This window comes from Mesocricetus auratus, unplaced genomic scaffold (assembly GCF_017639785.1).
Source record: "Mesocricetus auratus isolate SY011 unplaced genomic scaffold, BCM_Maur_2.0 Super-Scaffold_4256, whole genome shotgun sequence".
Classification (NCBI taxonomy): Eukaryota; Metazoa; Chordata; class Mammalia; order Rodentia; family Cricetidae; genus Mesocricetus; species Mesocricetus auratus.
The window spans coordinates 99,259,201-99,276,164 of record NW_024429182.1 but is presented as its reverse complement, the minus strand read 5'-3'; the positions used below and the strand labels follow the sequence as shown (position 1 = coordinate 99,276,164).

At 49.3% G+C, this 16,964-nt stretch overlaps 1 protein-coding gene and 1 long non-coding RNA gene across 3 annotated transcripts in view; one reads left to right on the top strand and one right to left on the bottom strand.

Moving 5' to 3' along the window:
• Dgat2 (diacylglycerol O-acyltransferase 2) overlaps window positions 1-16,964 on the bottom strand; it is a 30,754-nt gene that overhangs the window by 9,392 nt on the left and 4,398 nt on the right. The window contains exons 2-4 of the mRNA XM_005073973.3: window positions 6,604-6,732; window positions 2,412-2,519; window positions 1,957-2,027 (exon numbers count right to left, since the gene is read on the bottom strand). Coding sequence (XP_005074030.1) covers window positions 1,957-2,027; window positions 2,412-2,519; window positions 6,604-6,732 — 308 coding nt within the window. The remainder of the gene's footprint in view (window positions 1-1,956; window positions 2,028-2,411; window positions 2,520-6,603; window positions 6,733-16,964) is intronic.
• LOC121144479 overlaps window positions 1-16,964 on the top strand; it is a 42,954-nt gene that overhangs the window by 22,683 nt on the left and 3,307 nt on the right. The window lies entirely within an intron of this gene.

Genomic DNA, 16,964 nt, shown 5'->3' with positions numbered 1-16,964 from the left:
TGGGAATGGCAGCAGTAGGCAGAGCTTGTGAGCAGCTTAGGGCCACTCCCACAAAGCAGTGCAGTAGAGGAATGCGGGGCTACCTGACCACCTTTCCCGGGCAGCCCATCAGGATGTCTCCATGACTGACTCACAGCAACAAAAGCACACCACCCTGCGTCATGTACAGGGCACTTTCACACTCTCACACTGCCTCGTTTAGGCACTCTGCCTTCTGCTGGGTGGCCTCTAGGGCTGGGTGCTAAGTGCTGGCCAGACAGGTCTTTCCCCTATGGGGAAACCTTCAGGCCCACGCACAGTCCTCTAGTGTGTCACGGCTAGGTTAGTTATTCTGCCTTACCACCCAGCCTGCAGACCAGGCAGGGCCAGCTGGAGCCAAGACACCAACATTATTGCTGCTGGGAACTCAGGTCCATCCCAGAGAAGACAGACACCTAGAAAACCAGAGTGCCCTCAAACAGCCAAGGGCACACTAGGTGGAAGCTCAGAGGGGACTTCTGTGTCCAGGAAGACAGTCCTACTCTGGATCATACTGGCCTCCATTCTCCCGGTGTGAGCACCTGCACCCCAGTGGACTCTGCCCTGCTGACTCAGGAGGTAGCACGCCATGGTGCAGGAACCCAGGCGCTGAGGCAGGCAGCAACTGGAAGCTCTGCTCAGCTGCTGACTGGCTTCACCAAGTCCCCCAGGTTCCTCTTTGGTAGAAAGAAGATCAAATAAATGGCTGCTTTCCTGGGAGCAGTATGGAAGGTGATGGATACTCCCTTCCCCTCACACTGCCCACCAGCTGTTCCTCAGCCTCAGGTTTATCCTCTCAGTTTTCCCTGACCCTCTGGGGGCAGTTGGGACATCCATCAAGAGGCACCTTACCCGCACTGACAAAGCAAGAGCTCCAGTGTGAGGAGCTGGAGTGCATCCTGTCACTGTGTGGATGACAGAATACAATGGCCCCTATTATAGAACCCTTGGAAGGCACAGAGTTGGCTATTTCCAGGGCAGGACCTGGGTGGCTGCAGATAGGCAAGGCAGGGAAACTGAATTCTCACTGTATTCCTTTAAATTTTTAATGCTTAAAATTAGTTAATTAATATTTTGTTTGTTTGGTTTTTCTGTGTGACTGCCCTGACTGTCCTGGATCTTGCTCTGTAGACCAGGCTGGCCTCTAACTCACAACTCACACAGATCTGCCTGCTTCTGCCTCCCGAGTGCTGGGTAAGGTGTGCACCACCACCTCCGGGCTCATAATCACTTTTTTGAGTCAGGATCTCACAGTGTAGCTATGGCTGAACTGGAATTTACTATGTAGCTAAGAGTGACCTTGAACTTTGACCCTCCTGCCCACACATCTCAGATGCTAAGGTGCAGATGTGTGCTTTCCCTTTCCACTGTGCTTCCCTTCCCCTCACGCCTCACCAACTGTGTCTGTCTCAGGCTTATCCTCTGGGTTTTCCCTGCCTCCTCAGCACCACACGCTCTAGGCATCCTACTTCTCAAAGGGTCACCTCCTTTTAAGTTATATCCTCAACCTTCACTTCAGTGTGAGATGCAACACCATAAAACATACGGCAATGCCAGTTTTTTTTGTTTGTTTGTTTTGTTTTTTACTATAGACGGTCAGTGTAGCATCATCTTTTAGATAGAAACCAGTCTTGACAAGCAAGTCTTTCTTCCCCCAGAGAATTAAACAAAAAGTCAGTGACAATAGAGCTTCTCTTGCTGCCATGTCTAACTACAGTGACTCTGCTTCCCTTAAGCCGTAAACAGTAGTGCTTCCTTTACAACCCTTGCCTTCACTTACCTAGTCTATATGTCAAAAGTAGCCCCAATCTGGCATGGGGCCAGTAGAGCATACACAGATGCTCAGTGTGGGAGAGCCCAGACAGTTCAACTCAACACTGTCACTGTTCATATTTCCATCTCTTCCTGTCCTCCCAAGACAACACACCATGTCTTTACCTGGATGGGAAAGTAGTCTCGAAAATAGCGCCACACAGCCCAGTTTCGTACCCACTGTGATCTCCTGCCACCTTCCAGGAAACAAAGCACAGTGTTGGGAAGGAGTGGTGTAACAACACAGCCAGCCAGAGCCAGTGTGAACCCCTAAGGGAGCTGTCTGTCAGCCCACACAGCATTTTCGCACCTGCCCACTGTGCCCCTTCCCACATGCATGCCCCCGGTCATCCCTAAAGAAGAGATTGAAACTAATGAAGTGTGAGCTGCTATGAAGACAGAGGGAGCTTTACATTACCCACCCCAGCCCAGCCCAGCCCAGCCCAGCCCACCCCAGCCCAGCCAGGCATTTCACAAAGTACGGGTTCCATAAAGGGGCAGCACCAGGAGGAGGAGTTGCTGCCTACTAGAGGAGCTTCCTAGGGTGTGAGGAAACACAGGTGGGAGGCCCAGACGCTTACCTTTCTTGGGCGTGTTCCAGTCAAACGCCAGCCAGGTGAAGTAGAGCACAGCTATGAGCCAGCAGTCAGTGCAGAAGGTATACATGAGGATGACACTGCAGGCCACTCCTGTGGAGGCAGGGTAACCAGTCAGGCTCCCAGGCTCCGTCCTGGCTGTGCCATGGCCTCCCTCTCAGAAAGGATGAAGCACTTCCCTCGGCACTAATCTAGGCAGAGGTTCCAGATGCCCAGGCACTTGGAGTGGTTGATGGGTGGCTCGGGGAGGAGGTTCAGGGCCAATGGGCACAGGTGGGTTCTAGTGCTAGGAGCACCTGCACTTGAGCTGGATGGGCAATATGGGGAGACTTCAGCTTCTTGTGCAGCATTTCTGAATGCCTCCTCTTGCATGACCCCTTTGAGTCATTAAAGCAGGGTGACTTTTCTATTTTAGATGAGAACTTGACAGGAGTGACTTGCCCAAGCTTACTCAGATGGACAGAGGAGAGCCAAGGTTCTTAGACTGTCACCACAGGGATGGGGGGGGTAAAGGGGACACCTGTCACAGGAGGGCTGTCACCAGGCAGCCCAAGCCCAGAGTCAGGGCCCACTAGGGGCCCTCTCTTCAAACACTTGGGAGGACTCTCCCAGGACACCTTCTATTTGTGGTCACTGTCCTTGGGCTGCTGGCTGACCACAAGGCTGAATGGCCTGGATCCAGAGGGAAGGAGAGCCAGATCTCGTGTCCCACCCCTAGAAGTCCTCACCAGGGCTTCTCTTTCCAACTTTCATCTAGTCTTTCAGCCCTACTCAGATCTTTGGTCCCTCCAGAGTGTCCCTCAGTATCAAACTGCCCCATCACACAACCTGAATTCTCCACACTGCTACAGGCACATCTTTCCCTTCCCCTGGCATTTGAAACAACTGGGGAGGGGTCAGGGACTCAGGCTTCATAGGCCTTTCCATCCACAATGCCAACCCTGTTTTAGAATGTGTCCATGGGAAAGAGTAAGTCCAGATACAGATTTCTGTGGACCTAAGAGCAGGGAAATTGTGGTCCTCACCATCCTCAGCCCAGTCTCACTCCTGAGCTGGCCTTCCCCTGGGACAGCTAACACCAAGCTACAGTTCCTAGAGAACAGTATGCAGTTTCCTAAGACAACTTAGCAGCGGCACACACACAGGAGTTGAGTTTTGGGAAACAACCGCAGCCCACACATACTGCTGAAGATAATGTGGGTCTGTAAGGCAGCTAGGAAAACAATCTTGCTTATATTTGCCGCAGGCTCCTTCCTTGGTCCCAGAAAAGGGTCCACTCCAGCCCTAGCCTCCACAGTGTCCAAGCAAAGAAAGGATCGGTACATTCCAGTGGGCCAGGCAAGGCCCACCAAGTTCAGAAAGGACTGCAGCGTGAACATCCTGAAGACCTTGCTGCCATCAAGGAGCCCAAACCCCACTGTGGGAGGCTGGTCTCTATGGGGAGGAAAGTATCCATACACACCTGTCCTTTCTGCATGACCAAGACAGAGAAGTGACAGAGGCCCAAAGTTGGTATTCCAGTCCTGGCCTTACACAGCTGGGGCTGCCCCTGCCCTCTCATGATAAGCATTTTCTCTCACCACCTGCCTTTCCTGTCCAACAGAGCTCAGTCCTTGAGCACCTTTGGAGCTGGAACTAGGTGAGATTAATCTCTCCAGCCCCAGTCACCAATATATATATAAAAAAAAAGAGCTACCTGCTGGAAGTGGTGGCCCACAACTTTATTCCCACCACTCTGGAGGAAGAGGCAGGTGGTCTACATACATACAAGCCAATCTGGTCTACATACATACACACCAACCAGGGCTACATAGTGAGAACCTGTATCAAAAAAACCTTATGGAGAGTTGGAAGGACAACCATGAGCTACCCCATAAAATGTCTTCCTTTTGGGAAACCTACAACAGCTCTCTGTCCCACATTCTTGGGTAACGAGGCCGACGCCCACCAATGCCACTGGGCCCAGGACGTGATTGTAACAGCAGAGAACATTCAGGACTACCTGCATACATCCCTGTACATGTACATGGTAGCCACAAGCAACTCACACTGCAGAGCTCTGGCCCCCAGGCTGGTGGCACAGGGAAATGTGTGGGTGCTCTTCAGTAGGAGACACAGTAGCAGGGCTGCGGAGAGCAGGGACAGGACCAAGCAGACTCAGAGAGTTGGCCCTGCCATGTACTGGCCACTACCCTTACCCAAGTCTCTACTTTCTTACAGAGAGCTGGGAAGGTAAAATGTTATGATGGTGGAATTTAACATATGATCTGTAACACAGCTGAGTTTGTATGGGGGAGCAAAGTGACATCTAAGTTTTCTACTAGAATCACATGGAAAATTATCATTTCCTTCACTTAGTGACAAACCACAGGAGTTTTAGCAAAGCCTGCTGACACAGTACCAATAGATGGAAAAGGCATTTTCATATTGCATTACAGCAGTCTCAGCAATCTTGAAGACACTTCATTTATTACTTAAGATTAACTGTTATAGCTGCTGCTACTTTCTAACTAAACAACATAATAAAAAAGCACACATTACTAAGTGTCCATTTGGATTTCAAAGGATACATATTCATATTTCAGCATTATTAGTTCCTTTAAAACCCAATGTACTTTATATTATATAATTAAAAGCACCAAAAAGGCCCACAACTTTCACCAATTCTAGAGGACTACATGGCACATTAGAAGAGAAAAAAAAATGTTTAAGAGAAACATGAAGGGTATCCATAGCAGCCCTTGCAATACATGGCAAGCCTCTGCCAGCAGGTTTGGGACACAGTGGGAGGGAGTGGCCGGGACTGCTCATGTAGTAATTATCAGTAGCTTAAGCAGGGCTCATCACCTGCCCAGGTTTAGCTCCCACCTACACCAGCATGTTGGAAAGACACGCTGGGCCAGTTTCTGGGCTGTGACTGGGCTTCACAGATCATTAACCTACAGCTTTGGGCCAGTCCCTATCACATGCTATATGGGATTGCACAATTTACTCAGTGCCCCACAGCCAAGCTCTGACCCACTAAGGCAAGGTAAATGCTAGCTTCTAGTGCAAATAGAGACAATAGGCAAAGCAGATTTAGACAGAGGACTGAGAGGCCAGGATCACTGCATTCTTGTCTTGGTCCCTCCTATTTTCTTCTCCTATAACCCTGACAAGGTCCTGTCCCCATTAGGTTCTTGCATCCTGCCTGAAAAAAGATGAGGTTACACTGTCTTCTCTACCTCTGGTATTCTAATAAGAGATCAAATGCAAGCCACACACACGGTCAGAGCCCTATGGGAGCCAATTTAACTATCTGTCTCCAAATCACAATTTCTTCATCTTTCTGAGGCCATATGACCCTGTAAGAATTTGAGAACAGCTATAGCTTTTTAGCAGGGAAAATGTATGTATGGCCTTGCATTTAATTTTAGGGCTTCCATGAATCCCAAGCCCACCCTAGACTCTATCCATTAATACTGGACCTTCACAGTAAGGGAATGCACTGGGCCTTAACTTAAAACTCCAACTTGTCATTTAATGGGTGTCATGATCTGTCACTGAGCCTCTGAATCTCCATTTCCTCACCCATGAAGTAGGAATTTGAGAAAAGAGACTCCAAGGGCCTTGCTCAGAAACTAACCTGTGCTGAGGATATAAGGCCTGGGCATGAAGAGGTAGGGGCATACATTCAGCAAAGGGGATTAGAACTGTCATCAGGATCTTGGGACAAGGTTCATCAACAGCATTCCTGCCATGGGGACAACCACCACCAGAATCTGTGTAGTGGCTTTCAATCCACATCTTCAATCCCCATGTGAGAAGGCAAGCAACAGCATCTTCAAATGCCAGAGGAAAGAGTTCAAGAAGCCTAGGTAAAGTCAGAGCTTATCTGGAGTAGGTCTCAAATCTGACAACGCACACTAAGGCAAAGCAACCCACATGCTCTTTGCTGACAGGAAAGAGGCAGTTAGAAGGGTGCAGGCTTTGGGTATCCTATAGACCCAGATTCAAGTAACTTTGGGTAAGTTAATCTGCAAAATGAAAGCCATACTACATATTCCATGAATTCATTAGGTTTCTGGCATGCCTAATAGAATACTTGACCATGGATCCCAAGGATGGGAAGAGGCTGGGGGAGAAGATGATCTCAATGGGGATGCAACCGTGTCACCCCTAACCTAGCTGTGCTTACCTAGCACCAGGAAGGACAGGACCCACTGTAGTACTGAGATGACCTGTAGCTGCTTTTCCACCTTGGACCTGTTGAGCCAGGTGACAGAAAAGATGTCTTGGAGGGCTGAGAGGATGCTGGAACCAGTTCCTGTAGAAGAAGATGTCAGTCTGTAAGTTATTATAAGCCTGCCTTCCAGCCTCAGACACCCCAGTACAACCCACCTCCCATAGGTACCTTCCTAGACAGGTGAATGTGGGCCATAGAATCACAAATGACTGAATCCTCACTCTGCCACCAAATGTCTTCCTAACGGCTGCTTTACAGCTTAAAGACCATAAAAACTGTGACTTCCCTATATCATCATTTCTGCATATAAAACAAAAAACATGATATGATAGTGGGGAATCTAAGAGCTAGTCCTGGATTTGGGCCACAGGGAGGCCAGTTCTCTTCCATCCCCAATGCCCAAATGCATATCTTCCTTTATCTGATCTAGTACAAATATTTAATCTTTGCTATCTGTGTCTATGAGGCCAAGGACAGAAGTTGCAATATTTTGTTTTGATTTTTGTCCAAGTGTACTTTGAGCATCCCAGTCCCTACCCCACTCCCTTTATCCTGGATGCCTCTTTCCATGGAGCTGACTATCTATCATACCCACTCCAACAACCAGGCTTACACCACGACCAGCTGAAGAGAGATTTACATTCATCTCACCACAGTCCCCAAAGCTTGGGGCTCAGGGAAGACCAGGAGGGCATCTTACTTCCCCTAAAGTGGGGGCTGTGTACCCCAGCATTGCAGATAGAACCCCAAGCTAGTGGTTAGAACAGTGTTTAAGGAAAGGTGCACAGGACACAGGGAGGCACCTGATCTAGGGCTGTACGTATGTTTGCTTCTAAGCAAGTGCCAAGACTAGAAATCAGGACAAAATGTGCTCAATTAGTTGGCAGGGTAGTTGTGCCCCCAGGCTGACCCCAGGACTCTAATAGCTGACAGACAGTGTGGCCATGGAGCCTGGTGCCTACAAGAGAAGTGGCACTAGGAAAGAGCACGGGTAAGACCCAGGGCCACTCATTTCAGCTCCAGACTAAAGCACTGAGGCCACCCCACACCCCAGCTCTGCACATCTTTACTGAGTGCCTGTCATGCCACTCAAGCATGCCTGCCTACCCACTGCTCGAGGCCCCGCACACATGACTCACTCACGCTTGTCCTTGAGGGTCTCCCGACCGTTCACCTGGCTTATAAGCTGGGAAGAGGGAGAAAGTGTTCTAGGAGGTCACATTTGAGCCTTTGCTTTCTGTCAAAACTGGTAGCAGCAAGGTCGCAGTCTATTTCAGAAAGGAATATACCTCCTCTCAGCTCAACTTTTACGCATGGGGAGGAAATGTCGGACGTCCTTTCGCCTCTCTGATCTAATACACCATGAGGAGAGGGCTTGGCACTGCAGAGGCAAACTCTTGGTTTCACTCACTATGTCACCCTAGGGTATAGCAGGCACAGGAGTCAAACATCAGATACTTAACACTTAGTAACACCCAATGCTCTACAGGAATGCTGGGGCAAAGGATCCCATGGTCATTCCAGAGGGTAGGTGTGTTGTTCCTTTTGTAACTCTCCTACTACCTTAGGCCCTTTTCCTCTACCAGAATTGTTCCTTAGGTTTCATCCTGAGCCCTGGAGGGATCATGCATTATAGCATTAGTAAGGTTACCAGAATAAGAACCCAGGATTCCAGGCACTAGGGAGGCAGAGGCAGGCAGATGTCTTTGAGTTTGAAGCTAGCCTGGACTCAAAGTGACTTCCAGAACAACCAGGGATGTTACATAGTGAAATCCTGCCTTAAAAAAAAAAGAAAAAAGAAAAGAAAAAAAGCAGAACCCAGGATTCCTGCCTCTGTTCAGAGCTGCTTTTGACACAGCAGCTAATGAATGCAAAGGACTCTGACCAGGGGGCACAGGAAGTTCAAGAGTGAACCAAACTCAGGGCCTGGTACATATGTCCACCAGTTGAGCCTAGACAAATAGATCTGTCACAACTGAACCTCTAAGATACAGCCTGGACTCTTGACTTAAGGTTGGTTGGCTACATCACTGCCAATAACAATGGCCACAAAGGTTAAGCATAGGTGCCCATTGGGCAGGCTAGGTGCTCTACTTTAGAAAGACAAAAGGTGCCATAGCACTGTCTTATCTAAAGCATGCTCTGGGGAACACCCCATATGTCGCTTATGAGCAGCCAGGGTCCATAGTCAATTCTGCAGTTGTCAACACTCCCAGGTGATAAATTTGAGAAACAACTACAAGTGTCTAAGTCTCACAAGAGTAAGGGATTAAGTAAGGTAAAGCTTTCGGCTAGGCAGGAAATAAGGGCATACACTACCTGCCTTCTAATTATGAGCCCCACCACTACTGGATGTAGAACCCAGGCTAGAGTTTGGACCAGTGTTTAAGGAAAGGCACACAGGACACAGGAAGGCACCTGGAACCTGCTGGGAAGTGAGGCCCAAGCCTGAACCCCTCATCCTACACTCGCAGGCCTTGCACTGCAGTCAGCACAGCCAACTATCGTTGGGAGAGTCTTCCGGGAGGCATGTCAAAACTCCTTACTGGCCATATGCCCCACCCCAAACTGAGAAAACCTAAACTTTTTTTTCCTCCAAAATAATCCAAATCCGCTTAATCTTATTAACTTGCTTACAAGTAGATAGGATTGCAGAGTAACACCCCATTCTCTTCCAATCCTCATTCCACTATACAGATAAAACCAAGAGCCTGGGACACTCCCCAAATCCATATCCAGCAGGACAGAGCCCTTCTGCTCTCAGCCTTCACACTGGGCCAGCCCAGCAGGAATGCAGTCCAGGGAAGACCAGCTGCATTTCAGCAGGGAAGCACAGATCCCTGTAAAGGCTGGAGGGCTGCAACGCCACATTCCTCAGGTCCACTCCCAGGTCACCACCCGGCTACTCTGTCCCGAGTGCCACAGCAGAGATACAATCTTTTCTTCCATGGGGACCACCCTAGCCTAGAACCACCGGCCACTTTCCTGCCACCCCAGGAAGCTTTTCTGTCTGACACCCCCCTCCTTATGCAAACTACACAGTTCATATTAATTGTCACATGAGACCAGATGTGCCTGAGGCCAGGTCAGTTTTGATCCACATCTGGGTCCCTGGTGCCCTGATAGGGCCTGGCTGGTATTAGAGAAAGGCACTCAAGCAAGACTTGCTAAAAAGGAGGATGTAGTCCATCCTCTAGCCATTCAGGCCCTTAGGGTTCCTTCCATGCAGGGCAGAGCAGTAAGAATGAGGCCTGAGGAGTCGCTGAGTTTTGACCCTCCACACCATTGGCACAGACACAGAATCGTGGGTGTCTAACATCCTCGTTCTGATGTTGCTCCAAGGCCTCTCAGCCAGAGTGTGAAAGTACCTGGCTCAAATCTACTCCTAGGCTGCTGGTCTCAAATCCCTTCTCTCTTCTCTCTGCTGTCATTCAGAGGGCAGACCGAAATAGCCTCATTTTCCTTTTGGTTACAATTTGTTTTTTATTAATTAGCTTTGGTGTTGTTGAGACTCATATAGCCCAAAATGGAGTCAAACTTGCAATTCTCCTGCTGCAGCCTCCTGTGAGCTGAATAACAGGCATGCTACACCATGGCGACTGGAGCAGATTTAAAGAGCAGATAGAAGCAGCAGACCTTTGGGTTCTAGTCCCAGCTGGGCCACCAGTTCCTGTGACAACTTGGCCAAGTGACTTTCCTCCTCTGGGGTTCAGTTTCCCCATCTTTAAATGGAGGGAGTTAGATCATTTTGGTCCCTAATGTCTACCTCCTGGCCAGAATTTGGACCCTAAAGTTCACCAGCTGGCAGCAGCCCTGGGACAGCCACCTGGGGAACTAGGAAGTGAGGGTTCCCTTGCATATCCCTAGGGCATAATCAGCCTTTGCTACCTGGTTGTCAACACTTCCTCTACTTCAGCTTGGTTGGCAGAAATCCAGCTGGTGCGGAAGCTACAATCAAATGCCACCACCCCCATTCCCAGCCTGTTTGACTCCTGGGAGGGTGGCAGAGAGTCTTAGCATCCAGCCAAGTCCAACTTCCTCATCCCTCAAGCCTCCCTGGGCCACCCACTCTCCTCTGCTCTCTCATACAGCACCAGTCTCACTGAATCCCATGTATAGTACCTGGCAACCCCCCTCTAACAGTGACTTGTGAGTACCAAGACTAGACCTGATTCATCTGTATGTGTAGAACCTCACACAGGGTTGGGGTGGGGAGGGCCATAGAGGTTTACTATACGGCTGGACAAATCCCACAATGCCAGCCCCAGAGAAGGCTAGATGCCCAAGTTGCACTCGGCTGCTTTCAGCCAGGCCAGCCCTGCTGTGAAAATGCTGGAGCCTCTCCTGCCTTCTAAAGTGTAAGTTCCCTGACTTGTGAAGGGAACAGAAACTCTGCTTGCAGGTTCTGCTTTTCACTTGCAGACATCATTTTCCACAGAAAAGATAAGGCATAGCGTGGAACAAATACACTAGTCCTATGAAGCAAAGACTCCCACAGGAGGCTGATCTGTGGCGCTGATCCATACACACAGCTCATTTTTTACTGCATGTCTGGAGGACAGATGGAAGGGCAGTGCTAAAGATGCCCAGAGCACATTTCTAACCACGCTATGCCATGCCACTGTGCACAGCACTCCTTAGGAGGGCAGACAAGGCAAGGAGGAAACTAAGGCATAATGAGACCTCACTGGTTACTCAAGGCAGGTATTTGGTCTCCAAGTCCCTTCGTCACTTGAGCAATGCCATGTTACAGAGGGCTGGTCCCCAAATAAACTTGGTAGTCTACACCCAAACTCCAGATAACACCTGGGCGAGAAGGGCTGCCTGCTCTGCCTACACCATGTCCCATTGTCACATGGACAGTTCTGTGCAGACTGGCTGTGCAGGGTGAACCCCACCCAAATGCTCCTGTAGTCAAGTTTCTGCAGTGAGGTCATAAGGACTGCTGATCACAGTGAACCCAACAGCCACCATCTCGGGGCCCAAGAATGAGAGTGCTGAGGACTGTGTGAGAACCTCTCTGTTCAAGGAGACTGAAAACAGTTTTCTGGCCTTCTCTCATCCTTGCCTAAGAAGGTCAGAGTCTGAATCTAAGCTCCCAGGTCTGGGGAAAGGACCAGTTCTGTTCTGTCTGGGTCTGTGACCTGGGGTGATGATTAAACCTCTCTGAGTGTAAGACCCTTGAGGTTTTGGGAAAGATTGAGAAAATGTATGGGAGCCTGACAGATAAAGGTAGAACTACTACCAAGCCTGATGTACTGAGTTCAGTCTCTGGGACCCACATGGTGAAAAGAGAACCACCCCCCTTCAAGTTGTGCCCTGACCTCCACACAGGAACTATATGTAGAGTACACGTGTGCGTGCATGTATGTAGGTAACAAACTGATGTTAATGCATGCAAGGTACATGTGGCCAGTTGAGACTGTTGCTGTTTTCACCTCCGCAGGTGGAAGGGTATAAACAGTAAGCAGACAGCTTTTCACAAGGCATGCGTCAGGTGTGGCAAGGTTGTGCATTAGGAGAAAAGGTACAGAGCGTGCTGTGCAGGGAGGCTCTCCAGGGCTCTGAGGGAAGGTGACCAGAGACTGTAGGTGGTGCAACTACCAGAACAAAAAGAAGATTCCCATAAGGCAGGGTCAAGGCACGTGACCAACAATCCAGAAATGGGAGCAGGGCATTGGAATACCCCAAGAGCAGTTGGAAACGGAGGACTGTCTCGTCAGCGTGGTGTGACAATAAGACACAAGGCACAGTCTTACTTAAAGGCGCTGCCAGGAAGGGAGGGTGTCAGTGGAGATTACAGGAACTGGTGCCCCACCTGCCTGGAAGCTCAGACACTGCTGAAGGAGAGTGAACTATCAGGTGGAGACGGGGCCTATAAAGGAAAAGAATCTGGGGCCATAGGAGGCAAGCATGTGTTGGGAAGCATGTGGTACACAGAACAGGTGGAAGGTCATGCCTCTGGACACCTCCGCAACAAACATCTGTGCAGGGGCTGCACCCACGAGAAGTCCAAAGAACAAAACTGGCCTCCAACATACAGGAAGTGTAGCTTGGATGAGTCACTGCCTATATAAGTCTCTGTTTCCTCAACTGCACGGTTGGGCTAATACCTACCTCGTCAGAATGCTGAGGAAATTAAGTGAGATAATGTTTAGACAAAAACTCCATAAAAAGCAAGGATCTGTATGAGTGGCAGTTAATTATCAAGTGGGTCTCAGTGTCCTTCCGTTTTCTTAAAGCAATACAAACCCTGGTCCTAATACTTCTTGTAAATTGCCACCCTTCCTGAGACCCAGTGTCCTCCTTAGTTATGGGTCCCTGTGAGGAATCCAGTAGCTTGTGGGAAGTCCAATCAGAACTGGCCCAGCTAGTAGGTCTAGAAAGAGCTAGAGAGCAGAGGCATGAAAGGCCTCTGGGGCTCCCAGAGCAGGAAGGTATCCTGCTCACATTCCCAGCCTCCAAGGATGCTACATCTGGGCCATGTGAACTGAAGCTTTGCCTTCATTTGAGGAGTGAGAAAGCTACCCACAAGTTACTCCAAGGACTGGCATACGCTGCGTGGTTATAGCAGGTGGACATACTGACCCTCAGCAGATTCCTGGGAGGGTCAAGACACCCATTCAAGTGCCAAGTGATGACATAACTCCTTTGAGGCCAGAGGTAGCTACCTGGGCTGCTTCAGGCAGAGACTTCACACCCGTGATGGTGACAAGACCAGACACGGTGGAAATGACAACTCTGGAAGGAAGGGCATGCCTGTTGTTACTAGAGTCCCACTCCAGTGCCGGGCTCTGTCAACCCACTGTCAATCCACTGCCTCATGCTTTGCCAGGGACTCTTTTGACCCAGCCCACAGTGCCACCAAGTATCATTCTCTTCCTTCCGAGTCTGGTCAGTTGTTTGGCACATATAGGGGAACTCTGTCAGGCACTGACTCCTGACCAACTAGCCTATCTACCTTCCCCCTGGGAAGTCTTCCTGTGCTCAATTCAGGATGGCCTGGTCATGCCCGACAGGTTGCCTCTCACTCCTACACTTAACAGCCCTTTTCACTGTGGGAGGTGTATATTCACTTGTGGGAACTATGTCTCACTTTGGGTTCCTATGCCCAGAATGGAGCAATTATATACAAAGAGTAGATGTGTGGTCTATGTGTGCCTGAATGCTTGAAGACATTGTAATAAAAAGGGCCCATGACAATGGGTCAAAGAGAGTATCAGAGGGAATCAGGAGAGGTCTCTTCTAAGTGGAAGGATGGGCCAAAGCCAGGGATAACACAGAAGGTTCCAGAAAGAAATCTAAGTACCCTGAACCAAGAGGGACGCTTTCATTCTCTACCTCCCTTTTGTTTCTCAGGCATCTGCCAGAGGCTATTAGTTCGTGGACATGCACCCCAGACAGGGGTAACAAGGCTATGAATTATACACAAGGGGCCTGAAAGGACCTGACGGGCATAGAGGGATGTCCCCAGTCTATCCTGGGGAGGGGATATCAGATGAGGTATCAGTCTAAAAAGAGAGAGGCACCAGGCCCTGCAAAGGGCATCTACAAAGGGAGACAGGAATACATTTGAGGACTTAAGTGCAAAGGTCTAGTCGAGCTTCAGCAGACTGAATCTGAAAGAACAGAGAGGAGAACAGGAGGACTAGAAGGCCATGAAATGCTGACCTCTACCCTTAACACAAGAAAGAGCCAGCCAATACCCCATTCCTTCCAACAACTTAGACAGGACAGCAAGCAGTCATTTACCTGGTCCTAACACACTGGTGAGTTCTTTCCCAGAAGGATGAACAATTTCCTTTAAGGGCTCTTATGGAAATTATGTGTCCTAAAATAGTGACATCTGGCCCAAAGGGAAGGACAAACCACTACAGATCCAAACCCCAGCCATGCTGTGCTGGTAGAAGTACCTGATCATGCTATCAACATCTGTGTATCAAGACAGGCATTAGTGGCACACACCTTTAATTCCAGCACTCAGGAGGCAGAGGCAGGTGGATCTCTGTGAGTTCGTGACCAGCCTGGTCTACAAAAGCTAGTTCCAGGACAGCCTCCATAGCCACAGAGAAACCCTGTCTCACCCCCTGCCAAAAGACCTGTATATTAGAAGCCTGCTACAGGGAGCCCAGTATCCCAAAGTCTCCACAGATTTTCTGGGACCCTTCCTGCTCTAAAGGTCTGTTTCCACAGCACTAGTAAGGGGTAAGGAAAGAACAGATGATGTCTGAGATCTTGTCAGCTTAGACCTTCTGTACTCTGCTAGAATTCACTAATGGCTTTTAATCTACAAATGGTCCTTCTAACGGGGACATTGACCCCACAGGGGTCATTTCAGAGGTCCAGGGCTTAACATATTTAGTTTTCATTAAATACGGTAGATAGAGTATTGGAAGGTAAAGACAAAAAGCAAGTTTTTTAGGATGTCAGGTTCTCGATATGTGACACAAGTGCTTGAAGACCTGAGTGGCCCACTTTCTCCACCCCCACTTTCTGGCCCAGCACATTCAAGAATACTGGAGTAGGAGGGGCTGCTATGGCAACACCACCAGATTGCATGTACGTCACCAAGGAGTCCCCAAAATAGGCCCTTATGACAATCCATGGGGATGTAAGTTCCTCTGGGGCACTTAGCTGGGCCCCAAGGAGGATGAAGCCCCATTCCTGGGATGACACTATGGGTAAGAATGAGGAAGAGCAGTGGGAGAGGTCTGGCAACACTCTCCAGTGGATCCTGAAGGAACCAAAGGCATCGACCTAGCGAGCCCTCCTCACTGCACTGAGGCTCTGAGGCAGGGTAGGAAGAGCAAGTTCCTGCACTGGCTCGGAATTACAAACTGCTCTAATAAGAACAGGCCCTCATCCTTCCTGCTCCCGTGGGTTGGCACGAGGGTCTCCAGGTTCAGCACCACGATGGGAAAAATACTTCTGCCACAACCCTGTCCATTTCACATGAAGGAACTAAGAATCAGCAAGAGGCAGCAGCGTGCTGAGGCTACACAGACCTTCAGGGTTAGAGTAAGGACTATGCACACCTAAGCCTGCCTCCCAGTCCCAAACTCCCACAGAAGCCAACAGCAGTTCCATACCATGGGTACCTAGAAGTGCCAGAGACCAAGAAACTGCCTACCCCAGGCTCCTCTCCTGGCACTCTTGAGTCTTCTAAGGTAGATGCAGATTAACCCCTCCAGACCAGGACACAACATTCTGTCTCATTTGTCTTTACTGAGGACTACACTGGGACTGCAGCCCAGGCTGGCTCCTCAAAGACCCACAGTCAGACTGCATTTCCACCCAAACTTGTGTCTCTTTACCCCTTACACCTAGGATATCTTTTACAAAGTTGGTGTGTGTGTGTGTGTAGGGGGTCCAAGGACAACTTTTGGGAGTCCTTTCCTTCAACCATGGGTGATGGGCATTGAACTCGTGAGGTGATCAGGTGTCAAGGCAAATGCGGGGCCATCTCACCAGCCCTATTTTCCATGTTCTTACCGGCCTTGCTAATGCCTTTTTATCCTTCACGAGTCACACTGAGCATCACCTCTCCTGGAGAGCCTTCCCTCAGTCCAAGGCGATTTAGTTCCTCATCCTCCAGACCCACAGTTACTCCTTCTTTCCTCCTGGTCACTTCTCAGCTCCCTCTGCACATCATCTCAATGTGTGTACACCCCTCTGGCCTTGAGTCCTCAAAGTCAGGCATGCTGGCTGACACATAAACTCTCAGCCACCAAACTGTGAGCCCACACCCTGGAGAGTCTGCTCCAAGAACAAGTCTTCACACACTCTGTCTTCATGAAGTAAGATAGAATCTTTAATGATGAAGCCAAGGAAGTAGGCCACTTAAGATTCCCAGGTTCCTAACACCCTGGAATTACAACCCAGACCATAACATGACTGCTAAGGACCCCACAGGCCCTCTGTCAACAGTATGACTTCCTGTATGACTTACAAAGAAAAAAGGGGCTTACTCACAAATCAGTTAACAAAACACTTCCCACTCACCTTAACCCCTCAAATGCTAATTCTGAGATATCTGAATTTTGTTGTTGTTTTTGTTTGCTTGAGATGGTTTTTTCTGCTGGGCGGTGGTGGCGCATGCCTTTAATCCCAGCATTCGGGAGGCAGAGGCTGAGTTCGAGGCTGGGCTGGACCGATAGCCTCCAAAACAATACAGAGAAACCCTGCCTCATAAAAACCAAAAAAAAAAAAAAAAGAGAGATGTATTTTTCTGTGTAGCTTTGGCTATCCTGGAACTTGGAGAGCTGCTTGCCTCTGTCTAAGTGGTGGGATTAAAGGTGTGTACCACTACAACA